The 19561-nt window shown below is 37.8% G+C and overlaps 2 protein-coding genes across 3 annotated transcripts; both read left to right on the top strand.

Annotated features, from left to right (window-relative positions):
- The first annotated feature begins 938 nt into the window (after positions 1 to 938).
- Positions 939 to 7847, top strand: LOC117784171 (homeobox protein onecut). The gene is made up of 7 exons (XM_034621869.1): positions 939 to 1104; positions 2511 to 3438; positions 3586 to 4446; positions 5398 to 5760; positions 5854 to 6459; positions 6984 to 7100; positions 7168 to 7847. The coding sequence occupies exons 2-7, from the start codon at positions 2620 to 2622 to the stop codon at positions 7552 to 7554; spliced, it is 3153 nt and encodes a 1050-aa protein (XP_034477760.1). The 5' UTR covers positions 939 to 1104; positions 2511 to 2619; the 3' UTR covers positions 7555 to 7847.
- Positions 7848 to 11288: 3441 nt separating this feature from the next.
- LOC117781350 (protein BCL9 homolog) lies at positions 11289 to 19139 on the top strand. 2 transcript variants are annotated; one of them, XM_034618205.1, is made up of 6 exons: positions 11289 to 11676; positions 11751 to 12122; positions 13532 to 13879; positions 13942 to 16140; positions 16668 to 16912; positions 16979 to 19139. In XM_034618205.1, exons 1-6 carry the CDS (start codon positions 11469 to 11471, stop codon positions 18668 to 18670), a joined length of 5064 nt encoding a protein of 1687 aa, XP_034474096.1. In that variant the 5' UTR covers positions 11289 to 11468; the 3' UTR covers positions 18671 to 19139. The 2 variants fall into 2 exon arrangements, with proteins under 2 accessions (XP_034474096.1, XP_034474023.1); XM_034618132.1 differs by having other exon boundaries at positions 16668 to 16918.
- Positions 19140 to 19561: the final 422 nt, after the last annotated feature.

Genomic DNA, 19561 nt, shown 5'->3' with positions numbered 1-19561 from the left:
TACATATACATATACATATACATATACATATACATATACATATACATATACATATACATATACATATACATACAGTGTTCACTCTGACAAATGAACATGAGAAGATGAACTTGAATAACTGCATAGAGAGAGAGAGAGAGAGAGAGAGAGAGAGAGAGAGAGAGAGATAAAAAGAGCGCATGCGCATTAATTAATGGTGAGGGGTAAGTTTTGGTGTTGCCACACCAAATAAAGTGTTAGCCTGGTTAGAAGCAGCTGCGATGAAGTTGGAAGTGAATATTTGGCTTACTTATTTATCGTATTTTTTTTTTGTTATTATTGCAAATTATAAATTATAATTAGTTATTAAAATGAACCTGATTAGATCATAGAGTTAAATATTATTATAGTTTTCTCTGCTGTACAGAGAAATGCTTAAATTGGGTGGCAACTCTCGGTGCGGTAATCAAGGGGTGGTTCTTGGGTTGCTACCAACATAATGATGATGGGGCAGGAACAGGAATAGGAACAGGGGTAACAGTCGGTCAGGGGTCGGTTCGGTACGGTTCGTGTCGGGTCGGGTCTGGAGATATGGAGAACGTTGCCACTGGCGCTGGTTCAACCACAGCTCGTGTGTATATATGACTGTTCATTTCAGTTCAGTTCACATTGGGTATATTCTGCGTGAGGCCGAAACTTTTCGGATCGCGGGCCTAACGGTCACATAATAAAGTTTTACAACGCACACACACACATACTATTGCGTTAATAATAAAAAAGAGAAATATGAGAATCTATTAGAATTGCCACTTTTAATTATATTTACATAAAGTCTATAGATTTCTATCTCTATTTACATAACTATATAAAGGACTGTCCCGCGCAACTTGATAATTTTTTCCCTTTTCGGCCGTGCAAATGAAAAGTTCGATGCTACTAGAATAACCAATTTACACCGAGAATTGTGCTTAATCCGTGGAAAATAATTCCTTATGTGGCTATATATATAATATCGAATATATCTCGTTGACTTCAATGATTGTCTCTGTGAATTAAGGGTGTTCCCTGTTGGGTCCCCAGATCCAAATATAAGAAGATGTAGCCAAGACCTATACAAATTCAAAGGTAATATTCGCTTGTGAACATTGTGAAAAATAATTGTAAATTTAAGTGCTAAAAAAAACAACCCCCAACCAAGAGGGTTATGTATATGTACATGTGTGTGTGTGTGTGTGTGTGTGTGTGTGTGTGTGTGTGTGTGTGTGTGTGTGTGTGCATATGTATGTATATAAGTAATAACTAGTATAAAAACATAAACACGCAACACTGACACACACACACAAACACACACACTTACCTATTTGTAAGGTTGTATGTGTGTGAATGTGTGTTCGTGAGTAAGGGAACGAATGCGAGTGCAGAGAGAGAAAGAGAAAGAGCGAGGGAGGCATTAATAAGGGTACAGTGGTGCCCCAAAAAAGTTGTAAATTACGTGTATTTGGAAATTTCTAAACAAGAAAGTAAAACATAGTTATTAACTTGGCCATTGTTGTTGTTAACCGTTAACACTTACCCCAGAATCAGAGGGGACTGAAACGCCAATACAAATGTACATGTGTGCATACAGTTAATCAAGTAATTGTTTTGACATAATTCAAAAGTGCACACATTTTACTTAAATGGAAGAAATACACTTTTCCAAATTAATTGTTTCTGGCAAAATACAAAATGTTCATCTTTTTATTGAAAAAAAAGAAGAAAAGGACATTAATCATTATTTAAAAAAAATAGTTTTATTGTCTTTAATGTGATTTTTTAAAATTAAAAACAAACAAATATGTACATTTTTATATTGCTAAAAGAATTACTTGACTAACTGTTTGAGTGAGCACAGTGCACATTTAAAAAAAATTGTATTAGCATGCGTATGAATGTATGTATGCACGGATGTACGGACTTATGTATGTGTGTGTGTTCTACCCCAAAATCAACCCTTAAGGTTTTAAGGCTGCGATGGCAATGGCAACGATGAAAACAAATCGAGCTGACAACAAATAAAAAACAATTGCATGTACATACATACATACTAACAATGTGTACATATACATACATTTGGTACATATGTAAATATGTGAGTAACTTTTACACTTGTAAGAAGGATAAACCTAAGTCAAGATTCAAAAGTAAATGCTATAATTATTAAAAAGTCTGTCTAAGCACAAATTGAATTCATTTAATCTGCCTTAATTTATATTTCTGTCACTTCAAGGACAAAATATGCTTAAAAAATTTATGTAAAGTGATTTTTGGTTTAAAAATTATTTTGATATAAGAATATTATAGTTGAATAAATATTTTAGCCCGTATTTTGTCATATAATCCTCATATAACCTTAAAAAAAAACCTGGACAAATCAGAATCAGGGACTTAAGAACGATATTTATATTTATTTGTATCGTATAAGAGTTAAGGATCCCATTTATCCCATTAATAAATAACAATAACTTAAATTAACACTTTTCCATTTGTAGTTTACTGCTGAGCTGTTAGATCTGGAGTCTGGAGATCGGAGATCAGAGATCTTAAGGATCGATCGGACGATAACATTTTTCTCGGTTGTCTTTTGTATGGATTGTTGGAATGGAATCTATAAACGAAATAATTGATTCACAATCGTTTTGTCATCAATTGGTTGACGAAGCCAGTGAATTTATCACCGTTGGACAGGGACAACATGGCCAGGAAAGTGATTCGGACTGTGAGGGTGTTGAAACAGTGCGAAGAGGAGGAGGAGGCGGCGGTATCAAGTATAGGAATACGGATACGGATAGGGATACGGTTACGATTAGGGAATCGCCGTCAGTGTTAAGCGGTGCAATGCAAACACTGATTGCAGCAACACGAGATGATAGCCGAATACATAGCGATGATGAGTCCAGATCCGTGGTCATGGTGATCGATGAATTGGGTCACACCAATGTCCAGACAACGTATCAAATTGTGCCCCAGCAGCTGCAATTGCAGGGCGGTAGGGCAACATTGTCCTCATTACTTCCGGTACACCAAGATCGACACGATCACGATCAAAGTCCAGTTGATTTTGTTGGCACGGACATCAGTCTGGATGGTCTAACCGTGAGCACTTCATCCCAAATTGTGGCAGTCAAACAGGAGCACAAGCTGGTTATCGTTCATCGTAATGATCAAGGCGATGATCATGGTAATGATCACGATCGTATTATGACGAACATAAGTGTTATTGATGAGCTATCATCTGATGGAGGCGTGGGAGGAGGGGAAGTCACCTTAAATCAGCATCATCAACAGCTATTGGAAGAGCAACAGCTTCATCATCATCATCATCATAATCATCACCATCATCATCAGCAGCAGCAGCAGCAACAGCAACAACAGCATCATCAACAGTATGGTCAACGTAACGACCTAATCCATCACCAGCAACATCACCAGCGTCAACAGCAGCAGCAGCAGCAGCAGCAGCAACAGCATCGATCAGTACAGTTGGGACATCATCATGGTCATGGACATCATCATCACCATCATCATCATCATAGGGAGGCGCTGTCTGTGATTGTGCCGACACAGGACGACGAGGAGGAGGACGTTGACGAGGATGACGTTGAAGACGATGATCGCGATTCAACTGGACATGGACACGATCACGATCACGATCACGATCACGGACACGGACACGATCACCTGCTGAGCCCAGCACTGGGCGTTGTGGATAGCTCTCTGGAGCATAGCACGTATCAGACATTAACATCGGTCAACAATCGCCTATCCCCGCCGGGATTTAGCCCAACATCGTATGCAACCCTGACGCCCATCCAACCGCTTCCGCCCATATCGACAATGTCGGATAAATTCGCCTATGCGGGCCACATATCCGGCAGTGCCAACTCATCCGGGAATGCGAACGGGAATGGGAATGGGAATGGGAACGGGAACGGGAACGGTAGTGGCAGTGTGACATCAACTGGCAGATCTGCAGATAATTCCAGCAATGACTGCGGATCATTCACCAGCTTACCCATGGGAGTGCCCATTGGTAGTGCCCATCAGGGATCCCTGAGCAATCTAAGCTTGGGCGTATCGCCGTACTCATCCTATGACAAGTTACCTTCGTTGATATCACCTCCGCCCCACAACTATGCCAGCTCACCGTCGCACGCTCTCTCAGATCAGATCGGCATTGTTGGATCATGTGAACTGCACAGTCATAGTTCATCGGTTCCTTCACCCGGTCCCGGTACCTGTCCCGGTCCGGTGTCAGTTGGTCTCTCGCCGCATTCCCATTCGCCACAACTACAGGACAACTCCGGGCACAAATCCGTAACAGTTGGCCACACTGGCCAACATGGTCATGTGCACAACCAACAAGCCAGTCAGGCTCAGGCTCAGGCTCAGGCTATGCAACTCGTCTCGGTCGCCTTGCAAAAGCAGGTAATATTTCCATCTTTCTTTCTTTTTTAAAAAACCCTTTGTAACCTAACCAAATTTAGGAATAAATTTGGATTCCTAACCATTCAAACGATCAAAAACTAATCCAAATCGTATGAATGAAAAGGTTTTCATAAATTATAATACGACAATCGCTAGGCTTATTAATAAATGGGCAGAGTCTGAAATTGCCAACTTGTTAAAACTTGGCACTGGTCCTTTTCTTGATGCAGGCAGTATTTATAGTATATATTTACATATGTAGGGACCAATCTTATTAGATCACAATGTCATATAACTTTCATGGCAAAGATCGGTCGAAAATCAACCGTTTGGTATACAAATTTTTGGTTGATTCTTGACGTATTTAAGTCAATGAACCTTGTTGGTTCTTCATATATCTTATTCAATCTTTCAGATTGTGTACTTGAAATTATTCTACACTTGTTGACCAATTTATTGAAATAAATTGAAATCTATCCGCTATATAATCTAGCTGTCGATCTACTTAACGATTGATCGCAATTGGGAAATGTGCGTTCTGAATTCTTTCTCCATTTTATACCCATTACTTAAAAAATATGGAATGTAGGTAACAGGTAGAAGTAGCCATCTCCCTATAAAGTATATATATTCTTAATCAGCATCAACAGTCGGCTTTGTGAGCGCCTAGATCTCAGAGAAATTAAATTTGACACACAGAGACAATGTTTTATTTTGTAATTATATATCTATATAACTATCTGTGCTATTTGTATTATCTATTATCGTGACAAATCGCAACGAGTTCGGGCAAATAGAACGGTAGTAATGCCAGTTTTAAGTGGTTAAATAATGTAAAAGTCTAAAAAATATGCAACGGATACACTATAGCCGGAGTCTCGACTACATATACAGCTTGTTTAATTTCATTGTATTGACTTGATCACTAAACTGAATGTGTACTTGTCATAGGTAATTTGCCTGTCGCCATCGAGTGTCATTGCCGATGGGGGAGTCGTCGGCGTCGGCATTGGCGTTGGCGTTGGCAGTGACTACGAGTCCTCGTACAGCGCACATCAGCATGAGCACGAACTTCTAATGGCAACGTCGTCCACATCGACCAATTCGACGGGCGGTCGAATTCACAGTCCAACACTGAGTCCACATTCAGTGTCCGCTGGTTCGGTTGTCTCCATGTCCCTACATTCACCCCATATCAATGGATCCGTTGCGAATCTGTCTGTCGAATTGCCCGTCGTGGTTGCATTGACACCAACGCCACCGCCTGGCAGTGATAATGGATCTGGATCCATTGCCGTTGGTCTTTGCGATATTGTTCAACGACAGCAGCAGCAGCAACAGCAACATCAACATCAGCAACATCACCAAGATGCAACCGAATGCAATACAAATAATGGCCTTCATCTATCTAATATTCAAACTAGCAATAATATCAATGTGTGCAATTTAAGTCAACAACATCCGAATGGATTTCTCAGTGATCAACAGCAACCAAAACTCAATACAACAGCAACAGCAACAACATCTGCAACTTCAGCAACATCTGCTTCCCGTTCAGCTGGCAATGACATGGAGGAGATTAATACCAAGGAGTTGGCACAACGCATCTCCGCCGAGTTGAAGCGTTATAGCATACCTCAAGCGATATTTGCCCAGAGGGTCCTCTGCCGTTCCCAGGGCACCCTCTCGGATCTGTTGCGCAACCCGAAGCCATGGTCGAAGCTCAAGTCCGGTCGGGAGACCTTTCGTCGCATGTTCAAGTGGTTGCAGGAGCCAGAATTTCAGCGTATGTCCGCATTGCGTCTTGCCGCCGCCCAAATACCGCAGCGTCCATCAGGTGCAGTTACTTCTGGGACGGCAGCGGGATTAGGTGGATCAACAGCTGCAGGAACGGGAGGAGCAGTAGGAGGAGGAGGAGGAGGTATGTCAACGGGATCCAACTCGACAGCTTCATCGACGGCAAACACTGTATTCCTCACAAGCACAACTCCGAGTGCCACACACGTATCGGGTATTTCGGGGAATTGTAAGTATGAACTTCGCACAACTTTAAACAGTATAAAAACAAGTATTCCATTAATTTACAACTAAACTATAAATAATACAAAGTATTTTCAATGATTTACAATTATTTCTCAAATATTTAGATATTAAATGTATTTTTAAACATCGACTGCCATCTAATTTCATACTGCACTTAAATTTTGTTGGTTTATGTCGAAAATTGTTGACTTTTCTATACTTATTATTGGCAAACTTGCAACTCACATAACTTTGAAAAACCTGAACCGATTTCTATAAACAATGTCTTTTTAAGTATTGTTTGCTTTCTAAATTTAAAAGCAATAAATCGGTCTTGTTCATAGCTTGTTTTAAGAGCTAACAGAAATTATAATAAAGTAAGGATGTAAAAAAAAAGAAAGAGAAAAATATATGAATATCTATGAGGCAGCTTTATAAAGTTCAATTTGTTATCTTCCTCAGCCATGGGTAGTGCAACTGGATCTGGAAATGGATCAGGTAGTTCTGGCCACAACAGCGTTGTCAACTGTCGCCGCAAGGAGGAGCCACATATAGAACAAATGCCTCAACCTAAGAAGCCCCGTTTAGTATTTACAGATCTGCAGAGACGAACATTACAAGCAATTTTTAAAGTAAGATATTAAAATGAAATGAAATGATACACTAACTAACTAATAATAAATGTAAATGATATTCTAGGAAACAAAGAGGCCTTCAAAGGAGATGCAAGTGACGATTGCTCGTCAATTGGGATTGGAGCCGACGACGGTCGGCAATTTCTTTATGAATGCCCGACGGCGATCGATGGATAAATGGCGTGATGATGACACTAAGAATATACAACATGCTCACAATCGACAGCAGGATGTGTCCTCTGGCGAGGAGCGGGACAGAGATAGGGACCGAGAAAGGGAGAGGGAAAGAGAGGGAAATGAGACGCATGGACATTATGGGAGTCTACATACGACAGCGATGTCACCGCTCGGCAACTTTGATGATGAAGGCGAAATGGACTTGGAACTGGAGAATCACGATTTCCTTGTTGATGAGCACGATGATGGGGATGATCATGATGATATGTTGTGACACAATAGCAAATATAAGCGAAGACAGTTTGAAAACTCCTTATCCAAACTAAAACATAAGCAACACTTGAGAAATCAATCTTCCTGCACTCGCACTTGCTCTGATAACGATAACGATAACGATAACCATTTCGATACCGAATCCGATGATAATACGCACTCAAGTCCCATTAGAGGAATGGCTCGAACATCTTTGCGGCTTCGCAATTGCAAACCATCCCGTAGGGTGGGTAGCACCAACATCATTGTCAAGCACGAGGAAGGAACCAACATAGATCAAGTCAACAATAACAATAATAATTGTATTGTTAATGTTAATATGGAATCCAAGTCTCATCAGGACTCCGACTCTGACTCCGACCTGGAATCCGGGACAATACCTGGACAGTGGACAACGGACATATCAATTGATGGCCTCGGCGTTGTCGACTGTATTGATTACGGATTATTGAACGGTCAAGCAGATGTTAATGTTGATGTCGATGTCGATTGTTCAGATAGTTTGCTATTATCTAACAACGATTCAGCTAAACTTGTCTCTGTTCGTTTTGGCTCAAAGTATTTCAAGAATACGTCACTAAAGCTAAATGAATCGTTGGTCCACTAAGTCAATTTATTTATGTAATTGTTTATTTATTTCTTTTTTTATTTATCCTCCCTTAAATAATTTTTTTGACAGTTAAACGGCAATCGAGGTAGTCAACTCTTAAAGATGCTAAAGATATTTGAATTCTCCTTCGTTTTTCTGTGTATTGTATTACCACAAAGTCTATTTATTTATTTATTAACTTTTAAAAAAAAAACTATTTCAATTTAAACCTGTACATTTTAAGGACAATCGAGTCAGTTAAAAAAAAAACATTTGAATTCTTCTTCTTTACATATATTTATTTAATTTATTGAGTTTTTAATTGCATTGTTTTGAACATTTTAACGCTTTTTATATATCTAAGGTCAATATGAAAAATGAAACTATTTTTTTTTAAACGGTATCTATTTATTTGAGCCCCTTTAAGACATATAATGTACTCACTGTGATTTGAAGGTAAAGGTTACTTAATTGTTTTATTGTTCTATTCATTTAATGGATTGTTTTTTATTATATAATTTAAATTTTTATTAAATTTAATTTGTTTTTCGTTTTATGAATGGAGAGAACAAATGCATTTTATAATTGAACCAAGAATTAAGATCAGCTTTCATCATCTCCAACCCCATGCCCATACCCACCCCTTCCTCATTCGTATTCCCACCCTCATCCCATCCATCATTTAAGAATCAAACTGTACGTGTGGCAATATACCTATTTTGAAGATTGTTTGAGTGCTAAGACTTATATGGTTATACAAAGGTATAAAATTAAGTCAGGCTGTATCTTAAATTGAAAAACACTCATGTACATACATACATAAATACATACAAACATACATAAATACAAAAAACAAAAAAAAAAATATATATATATATATATATATGAAATGCGATTAGAGCCGAGTGATGCAGCAACAAAAAGAAGAAGATAATCTCATACTAAGAAAATTAAAAAATGTAACTATAACTAGTCAAATTTATAAAATAAAAGCTTAAAAGATAAATATATAAAAAAAAAAACATATTAAAGAAATTAAAATTAATATTTAAAATACAATTAATTCTAAATGTAAATAATGTAATGCGCTTTTTACATAAATGAAAAGAAAAAAACTAAAAATCGTAAAAATAGTATATACTAACCTTATACTTAAACATATGTACTTATATAGATACTTATGTACATCCGATATTGTTTTAATTCTGGTGCGTATGCTTATCACATAAAACGCAAGTACAAGTACAGATGTACATATTATTATTATTATTATTATATATTTAAATTTTTCATAATAATTAAGGTAACAGGCAATTAGCACGAATATTTCAATAAATATGTACACATGTATATGCATATGAATATGAAGAAATAATGCTAGAAAATTTAGTTTGAATGAGGTACAATTGTAGAAGACACAATATACGTGCATACTTGCATACATACAGTCCGTAAAATAGTTGTTTTGACAAATAAAGAACTGTTTATAGATTGTTTTCTTGCTTTCCAATAGATGAGATTTTTAAAAAATAAATATATAACAAGTACTAGAGTTTTTTTCTTTGTCAAAATAATTGTTTGACTAGCTGTACATTAATTCTAATGTGGAATTCCCCCACTTTTCAGATATTTTAGAACCCAGAGAGTAATCTTACATATACCCATTCAAATTATGAGTATGTACCTATGTATAATAAAGTAAATGCAATAATGAATAAAATAAAACCAAATTAATATCATGACGCGGTTCAGATTAATTTTATCTTGCACTTCTGTTATTACCGTTATTAAAACGAAGAGTTCGCTTTATTCGCCTATCATATATCGATAAGACTTGTCAACTCTCTACATGAAATTAGGTGCGCCACCTTTTGTCCCTATACGAGAAGTACACTACTACCTATGTTTTGTTATTGCGCTATAAAGTATTGTGGAACACTATCGATAGTTCAGAAGCCCAATCGATAATGGGTAGCAACTAACGCTGCCATACATTTGGGCACTGTGGCGTCACCTTTTGTCTGCTTGCGCAATATAAATACATCACTTATTCGAGGCGCATAATTCAAGTGTGAACTTACTATTTGTAGTTAATTTACCAATAAAAATTTTAAATTTAACAGCGATCGCGCAGCAATCGATAGAAAATGAATCGACATCAAAAGAACAATTATAATGAGCCAGCTGGTTAATTTAAATTTAAATGTTGCAAATATCAAAATGCCATAACTTTGAAATAAATTAATAATTTGATGAAAATTTAAAATTCGAATTTAGATTAAATTAAGAAAATAATTTTTATGAAGGTTTGAAGTTCGTCACCCACAGGGGAAAGAATTTACAAATACAAATCTAAAACATAAGAAAAAATCGACAAAATTCTAACAAACATTCTTCAAAAATTTTAAAAATTCTATCTTCAATATTAAGAAAAATTCCAAATTAGGTAAATTTTCTTGGGTGCAACCAAATTTTCATTTTGATTAAATTAGTACAAGCTGCCAGATCGGTAAATACTGCAGGCTGGCAGCCTTTACACCGGGTGGCAATCTTCCACACCAGTGCTGGCAAGATTTTAGGGGGAACAAAAGCTGTTACTAGAAACCATGTAAGTTTGTTATTGTGGGCACTTTTGAACAGTTTTACCAAAAATATTATTAGCAAAGCTTAGCTCAATTTATATTTAAAATAGCCAGATTTCCAGCTAATAGAAATATTGAAATTTTTTTCAAGCAAACGAATTCTAAAAATAGCCAGATCTAGCTATAAAGTAGCTAATCTGGCAGCAGTGAAAACGAGTTTACTCTATTATTTTTTATAGAGACCATGCCAATGTGGCTACGCGATCTGTATTTACAATTGAAATAACGCAAAAATTCGGTTGGCTTATAATTGTGTAGATAACGTGAGGCTGAATCTATGTAAATACAATATGAAAAGCGCTCTCGCTGTACGGCATTAATACCATTGTCGTTTTTTCGCTAATTGTGCCATTTCTTGAAGAGTGTGTTTGCGTGTGTGTGCGAGTGTATGTTTTGTATGTATACAGAATTTTGTAGTTGTTTTTGTTAGAGTGTAAGTGTTTATACACAACTGCATATATAAGTAAATATGTGCATATGAGCATGTGTGAATATGTGTGTGCAATTGAATAGTGTTGGTGTAATCAAACTTGAAGCCTATTATAATTCAAGCGAAAACTAAATATAAATAAAGTGTAAATAAGTAGTAAGAAGTACGAGCTTAACTGAGAGCATGGATAAAACCACTAGATTGTGATCCACAACCAGAACAGACACTTACGTTCCATGTAGGTTTAGTTTAGAATGCTGTCCACAACAACAGGAGGCGTTAGCCAATCACCAACAAGCGCTGATGCAGCGGCAACAACAACAACAACAGCAGCAGCAACAACGACAACAACAGCAACAACGACATCATCATCAACAGCAACAACAACAATTGAGAGCATTGAGAGCTTAAAAACGGTTAAGGTACAGGTAAAAAGCGAACCGTTTTCCAATCTATCGCCAGGTAAATATATATCTTCAAATATATATACAACAGACACAACAATAATATTGATTTAAATATTGTTTGAATTACAGAAGCCGCAACCATGTCAGATGAGACCAAAAATCAAAACTCTAAAGCCCAAAATACAAATAACAATACCAGCAACAATAATAATAATAACAATAACAACAACAACACTGCTAATCCTCATACATCGGCAGCTGCTGAAACGGGATCCGGAACAGTTCGACCAAATTCGACAAGTAGCATTAATTCTCCACCGAAAACACACAATGGAAGCGATCGCGATCACTCCAATAACAGCAACAACACCAACAACACCAATAGCAACAGCAACAACAACAACAGCAATATATCCGCCAGTCTTGCCCAAATCGTGGACAGTGATTTAAACCAGGAGGAACTCCTTAAGAAAAAGAAAACTATCATTAAGGAAGAGAACGGTAATATTTGCTTTTTTATTTATATTTCTATTTATTTTCTTTTGATTCCTATTACTTAAATGATTAAAACACTTCTGAAAATGCGTAAATTTGTTGAATAAAGAAAAACAATTTAAAACTATTGATCAATATGTAAATGGAACTTTTTTGATTTCGTGTTTTACTGATTAAATTAATTTAAATAATAAAAATATTACAAATAATAATTAAATTTCAATAAACACTTAAAAATCTTTTTTTTAATAGTAAAAATCTAAATTTTTATCAAAGACCTTAAAAAATATGTATTTATTTATTAATTTTTATTTATTTGGAAATTCAATTTTTTTTATTATTATTTTAATTTACAAATATATTATGCTACATTTATATTACAAATACTAATTTAATTTCAATAAACACTTTTTTAAGTAGTAAAAGTATTAATTTTTATCAGAGACCTTAAGAAATATTTTTTCGTTTTAATTTTGAAATAGTTGCTTTGTCAATTGTATGATTAATTTTTTAATAACTTCTATTTAAAATTTCAAATTTATTTAGATTTATAATTTTCTTTTATATTGAAATTCAAATATTTTTAATTTAATATTTTTTGTTTTCACTTTATAATTATTTAAACTAATACAAAAAAAAATAAATTTTAATAAACACTCTTTTATAATTTCAAGTACAATATATTTAATTTAATTAAATTTTTAATTGTCTTTTATTTTGGAATTCAAACAATTATTCATTCAAAGAAGTTTCTTTTCATTTATTATCATTTTATTAAATTTAAATAATAAAATTTCCAAATAATAATTAAATTTCAAAAACCCCTTTTTCAAATCTTTATTAAATAATGAAAATATAACTTTTTATCAGGGACCATAAGAGATATATTTATTATATTAAATTATAAATAGTTTGCTTTGTCAATCGTATATTTAATTTATTTAAATTGTTAATTTTCTTTTATTTTGAAGTACAAATAATTTTAATAAATATTTTTGGCATTAATTTTGTACCATTTAAATTAATTTAAATAATAAATATTACAATCACTTTTTAAAATCTTTATAAAATAGTAAACATAAATTTGCAAATATAGTTAAATTATTTCTATTATTTTAGAATTGTTTTAATTTGTACGGTTTAAATAAATTAAAAAAATAAAAGCTACAAATAAAATGTAAATTTCAATAAACGCTTTTTTAAAATATATCTTTGTATCAGAGACCTTAAAATATATATGTTTTTTATTTTTTTTAAATTTGAAATTGATTTTGAGAATTCCTCATTTAAAATGTAAAGTTTTGTATTATATTGATTAATTTGTTAATTTTCTAGTATTTTTAAATTCGAATAATTGTTGTCCGGTTGCCTTAAGCTGAATTTGAATAAATTATTAATGTCTCTTTTGTTAATAGTCAAGTCAACGGCGACATCGACGCAGATGGCAATGTCTGGCAACGCTGGCCTGGACAAAGTTGGTCAAAACAATGGTTCAGTCGCCAGCAGCGGCGGCGGCAACAACAATGGAGGTGGTACTAAGGTTGGAGGAGGAGTTGGAAGTTCGGTGGGAGGAGGAGGAGCTGTTGTTGCGGGGACTACAGGGGCAGCTGTGGTTAAAGAGGAACCCTCGGATATTATGGGCAGTTTGGTGAACATGAAGAAGGAGGAGGCATTCTCACCAAATATGTCGCCAGTGGGATTTGGATCGATTGGTTCAATTGGTCCATCTGGTAGCAATGCCGCTGACAGATCAGATACACCTGGTAAATAAAGCTCATAACACTATTTGTATGTTTAAATGGTAATTATCACTTGCAATTTTCAGTTAAAATGGAGCTGAGTTCAAATAGCACTGATAAGATGGATAATATAGTTGGATGCAATGCATCTTTGGTAAATGCACTGGATGGCGAAACTACATCTGTCTCCAATCTGTCATCTTCTACTGCAATTGGAAGCACAGTCGGTACGGGTCCGGGTCCGGGTCCTGGTCCTGGAGTTGGTCCAAATTCGATTCCTGGCGTTGGTTCTGCTTCTGGTCTCGGAGTATCTCTTAGCGCGGGAGCGGGCAACTCAAACAATCCCAATTTTATGGGCAATAGCAACAACTGTTTGGATTATATGCAGCAACAAAATCACATATTTGTCTTCTCCACTCAGCTGGCCAACAAAGGAGCTGAGGCGGTGCTGAGCGGACAGTTCCAGACGATAATTGCCTACCATTGCACACAGCCGGCTACAAAGAGTTTCCTCGAAGATTTCTTCATTAAGAATCCCATGAAAATGAACAAGTTGCAGCGTCAGAACTCGCTCGGGTTGGGTATTTGCAATATGCCTGGACAGACTGGACAGACGTGGCAGCATTTGAATGCCAATGCCAATTCCAACATGAATCTAAATCTAAATTCCAATGCCAATTCCAATTCCAATCCAAATCTTACAAAAATGCTACAGCCGCCACAGAAACTGGTTGGAGGTGGCGGAGTAAAGGCATTATTTAATAATCCAACTGATAATAAGGGAAATAACTTTGCAGATTCTTCGCAAAACGATTCCCTGGTTAATGAGAGCGATCTCATGTGCTGGGAGACGGGTCGAAATAGCCTAGATAATACGCAGGCATCCAGTGAATCGCAATCGCAATCGCAGGGATTGAAGCTAATGGATGGCGTTGATAGCTTGGTCAAGTGTGGCAACAATGATCTGAGCGTGGACGGCAATATAGTGTCACTACAGGGTGTCAAGGTGCCGGATGAGAATCTAACACCTCAACAGCGACAGCATCGAGAGGAGCAATTGGCTAAAATCAAAAAGATGAATCAATTCTTGTTTCCCGAGAACGATAAGCTGCCCAATGATTCGGCCATGGCCAACATTATGATGAATATGCCAGGAGGAGGTGGAGGACCAGGAGGAGGAGCTACATCGAATGCCCAAATGCAACGACAGATGCAACAGATGCAACAGCAGATGCAGCAAGCTCAATCCCAAACGCAAGCACAGAAGTCCGATCACATGCCGGTCCAGCTGGGTGGAGGTGGAGGAGGAGGAGGAGGCGAGGATGTGCTAATGCCAATGCCATTGCCGTTGCCGCTGGCAACGGATGTTATTGGTGATATGGGTGCGGTTATCTCGTGCAATAGTGGTCCTAAATCTGGTAATCTCTCATCGGCAGCAGCAACAACACCAGGAGGAGGAGTGGGTGTGGGAGTGGGAGGAGGACCTGCTGTGATGAATATTAATATGAATGTAGGTATGCAATGCCCTGGTGCACCAAATGCTGCCACACAGAATCCCAATATGTTAGGCAATTCACCAGAAATGATGGGACCCTTTGGCAACTCTGCAAACTGCGGCATGATGGGAGTGGGAGTTGGAGGAGGAGTAGGAGTTGGAGCTGGAGATAAAGGCGAGAGTTTACCTATGCCTCAGGGTGGCATGACACAAATGGAATGGACCAAAATCCAGCAGCAATTCTTCGAAGAGCGCTTGAAAGGCGGCAAAGCAAACTGCCGTCCATCTGGCATACCTGGACCAGGTTCAGTCCCAGGTTCAGTACCAGGCCCGGGTGCTGGTCCAGGCTCTGGCGGTAATCCAACCGGGACACCGGCAATGCGGAACAACGTTCAAGGGCCACCGCCTCCCTATCATCCGACACAACGATCGGCGTCGGTGCCAATTGCAACGCAATCCCCAAATCCATCCAGTCCAAACAATCTATCCCTGCCTTCACCCCGCACAGCTGGAGCCCATGGATTGCCATCAAATTCACCCAGCATGGATTTGCCCCCAACAAACAATCCATCGACTCAGGCAGGAGCATCAACGACTGCCGCATCCAAGAACTGTTTCCAAGCAGATGCCGCCGGATCAATCGGATCGATCGGATCGCCTTCGAGTCGACATCGAGGTGCTGGCAGCTCCTCAAATGTTATGAATCATCATCTTAACAGCAATCCCACTACGCCGCTATCCCATCTCTCACCCAAGGAGCTGGAGTCGTTTAATCAAACCCAAAATACTGGTAATTATTATACACTTCTCGTACTTTAGTAATTTTCTAAAATGAAACCCGACTCACTGTGGTTATTTTTAAATTTGTATGAGTGAATGATTTTGTTAAAAAAAAACTAAATTATCATTATTTACCGTCCCTGATAAAAACTAATAATTCTAAAATAACAAATCTCTTAAGGATTTGTCTAATCTGATTGAATTTCAATAATCAAATTATTTAAATAGATCACAAACTGTATTGAAAATATGACTATAATCAGGGAAAGGTCGTCAATTCATTGATATTTGTAAAATGGTTAAGGAAGCCCAATCTAATCTCTTAGTAATAATATTCTTTAAACAGGATGATTTAATAATTAATTGATATTATGCATTTAAACTGAATTAAATAATTTTCTTAATTATAATAATTCTTTAAATAAGATTGATTTTATAATTTAATAATATACTCAATTATAATATATCCTAAACAAGATGATTATATAATTTGTTGATGGTATTCAAACTAACTTAAAAAATATATGTAATTTGTAGGTGATTCAAAGAACACCAGACCAAGTCCGCAACGGACTCGTTCTCCCAATGGTATTCCGAGCCTGAATGCGGGAAATCATATGGTCGAGCCAAACAATATGGATTCACGATTTCCAGCATCGAGTCCAGGGCTGAATTTCAATGCACATGGGCATTTGCAAGGACAAGGACCGGGACAAGGAAATGTAGGCAATGCGATGAATCCATACAAAGGACCCAACGCCAATAATCCTCTGGACGTAAATGTAAATGTTAACAATTATTATATTCGATTTTTAGTTGAATTCAATTTGAAATGTTTGCTCTTTTAGCGCCAGAACTGTGGTCCACCCGTACAGTTCGGTCGTCGCACGGATAATATGCCGCTGAATCCGAACAATCCGAGCAATCGACCAGCCCAGAATAAGATGTCGCAGAGTTTCGATCCCATATCGTCGTTGGCACAGATGTCACAGCAGCTGACGAGCTGTGGGTCTGGTGTGGGCAGTCCCGCCGGCGGGATAAATGTAAATGTGAACATGATGGGGCCGGGATCGGGAGCGGAGATGAATATGGAGCATGGTGGAATGATGCCAGGCTTAGATCAAAGCGAGTTGGATCATATGAATCACAATGCCAATAACAATTGCCATTCAGCAAATCCGTTAATGAACTCAATGGGACAACGCATGATGAATCCCAATGCCAAGATGTGTGGCTTCAATCCCGGTGCTGCTGCTCCCAATGGCGTTGTACGTGATGGATCTGTGACAGTGCCTGGTCCAGGATTCCATGGCATATTGCCGCCTGGTGCACGTATGATGGGTCGCATGCCTGTCAATTTTGGCCCCAATTTCAATCCAAATATCCAAGTGAAGGCCAGCACGCCCAATACAATACAGTATATGCCGGTGAGACCACACAACAACAATAACAACGGCAACAACAATAGTAACGGCAACAACGGCAATAATGGAAACAATATACGAATGCCTCCCAGCTTGGAGTTCCTTCAACGTTACGCGAATCCACAGATGGCTGGTGGTCCAATTGGACACGCCATGGGCAATGATGTGGGACCAATGATGCTCGGAGCTGGTCCCATGAATATGAACTCACCTAATGAGCAACAACAGCAGCAACAACTTCAACAACAACAACAGCAACAGCAGCAACAACAACAGCAGCAGCAGCAACATCAACAACAGCAGCAGCAACAGGGCAACAATAAGATGATCAACAATCCCAATGGCAACAGCAATGGCATTGGTATGAACTTCTTCCAGAACTGCAATCAGCTGCCTGGTCTCGATGATGACGGTGGTATTGGTGTTGGTGTGGTGCCCAGTGGACTGCCCGGACACATTGGACAGGGACCAGGACCAGGACCAATGATACGTGGCATGCGACCGCACGGGATGCGGCAGCACGGTGGCATGGTTGGTGGACGAATGCCAGGGCCAGGGCCAGGGAATCCAAACAACATTGTTAATCGACAGCAAGGACAGTTTTCAGTTAATCCAGATGGATTGGACTGCAACGATCCGACAGTCATGTTCAACAATGGACCAGGTGCGCCATCAATGTTTCCTGCCACACAACAACAACAGCAGCAGCAACAACAACAAGGTCAGCAAGGTCAAGCTAAACCTCCGCATCATAAGCCAATGCCCGCTGGTATGTGCCAAACACAAATTGGTGGAAATATTGGCATTGGAGTTGGAGTTGGCATGCAAGGACCAGGTCCAGGTCAAGGCCATCCTGTCATGGGTGGACCCAACAACAGTCAACTGATGTCAGCAGGTGGCAACAATGCTGGTCCTGGTGTTGGCGTCAACTTCGTCGGCCCCTCATCAAATGATCTGAAGTATGCGCAACAATATCACAGCTTTCAGCAACAGCTTTATGCCACAAACACGAGGAGTCAACAACAACAACAGCAGCAGCAGCAAATGGGCGGTGGCAACATGATTGCGATGCCACCAAATCTATCACCAAATCCGGCATTCTTTGTGAACAAATAGATGAGCTATAAATCTATAATGTATCTGCATCCGAATCCGCATCTGCATCTGATGATTTAAATGCTAGTCTACGCATCAACTGAGCATTTGAGAATCCTCTAAATAATAATCATAATAATCGTTATTGTAGCCTATTAACGGCTATATATATGCAGAGGAGAGAATTCAATAGAACATAATGCCAATATAAATATCAGATTTCAACAGATCGATAATTAATGACTAAATTACAATATGTAATGCATAAATCAACCTATGTACTTGTATAATCCAACTGCAGCTCAATTTATACTTACATATTGTAACTTGTACGCTGCAATCTGTATTAAATGCAATCAAGCAAGTGTATGTAATATAATACTTAAATCTTACAATTTATTCTTATTATTATCAATGTTAAGATAACTAAGGAAAAACGTATGTTAATTCTTCCATTAAACATGTGAAAATTAATTGCATAACATCGACACTTGGCATTTTTTTAAAATTATTTTCATATACATAGATCGAATTTCGAATTTTAAAATTGTAGTATTACTATATCCCGCGTCTGTCATACATTTTGGCCAATTTTTGGGCTTGGTTCGCGGATTTAAGCCCTTTTTCAGAATCTTTGCAGAATTTTGTATAATTTTTTGGATTTAATTTAAATCAAACTTAGTTAGACAACTTCTTTGATGTACTACAAATTTTCAGCATTTATAAAAAAAAAACGCACAGTTAACTTTTGGTGGGCAGCGAATATCTTTTTGGAGAGCGGATGCTTTGCTCCGGGCGGTATCATTTGGGGGTCGGTGGCAGTGCTGCGCAGCAGTTTGGCTGTGGAATTCTGTTTCTACTTTTCAAACCTACCACTCTCAAGACCTTCTGAACCGGGTCTTGACATGAAGA

Source organism: Drosophila innubila, chromosome 4, assembly GCF_004354385.1.
Source record: "Drosophila innubila isolate TH190305 chromosome 4, UK_Dinn_1.0, whole genome shotgun sequence".
Lineage (NCBI taxonomy): Eukaryota > Metazoa > Arthropoda > Insecta > Diptera > Drosophilidae > Drosophila > Drosophila innubila.
The sequence above is the reverse complement of the archived record's forward strand: the minus strand, read 5'-3'. Positions and strand labels throughout refer to the sequence as shown.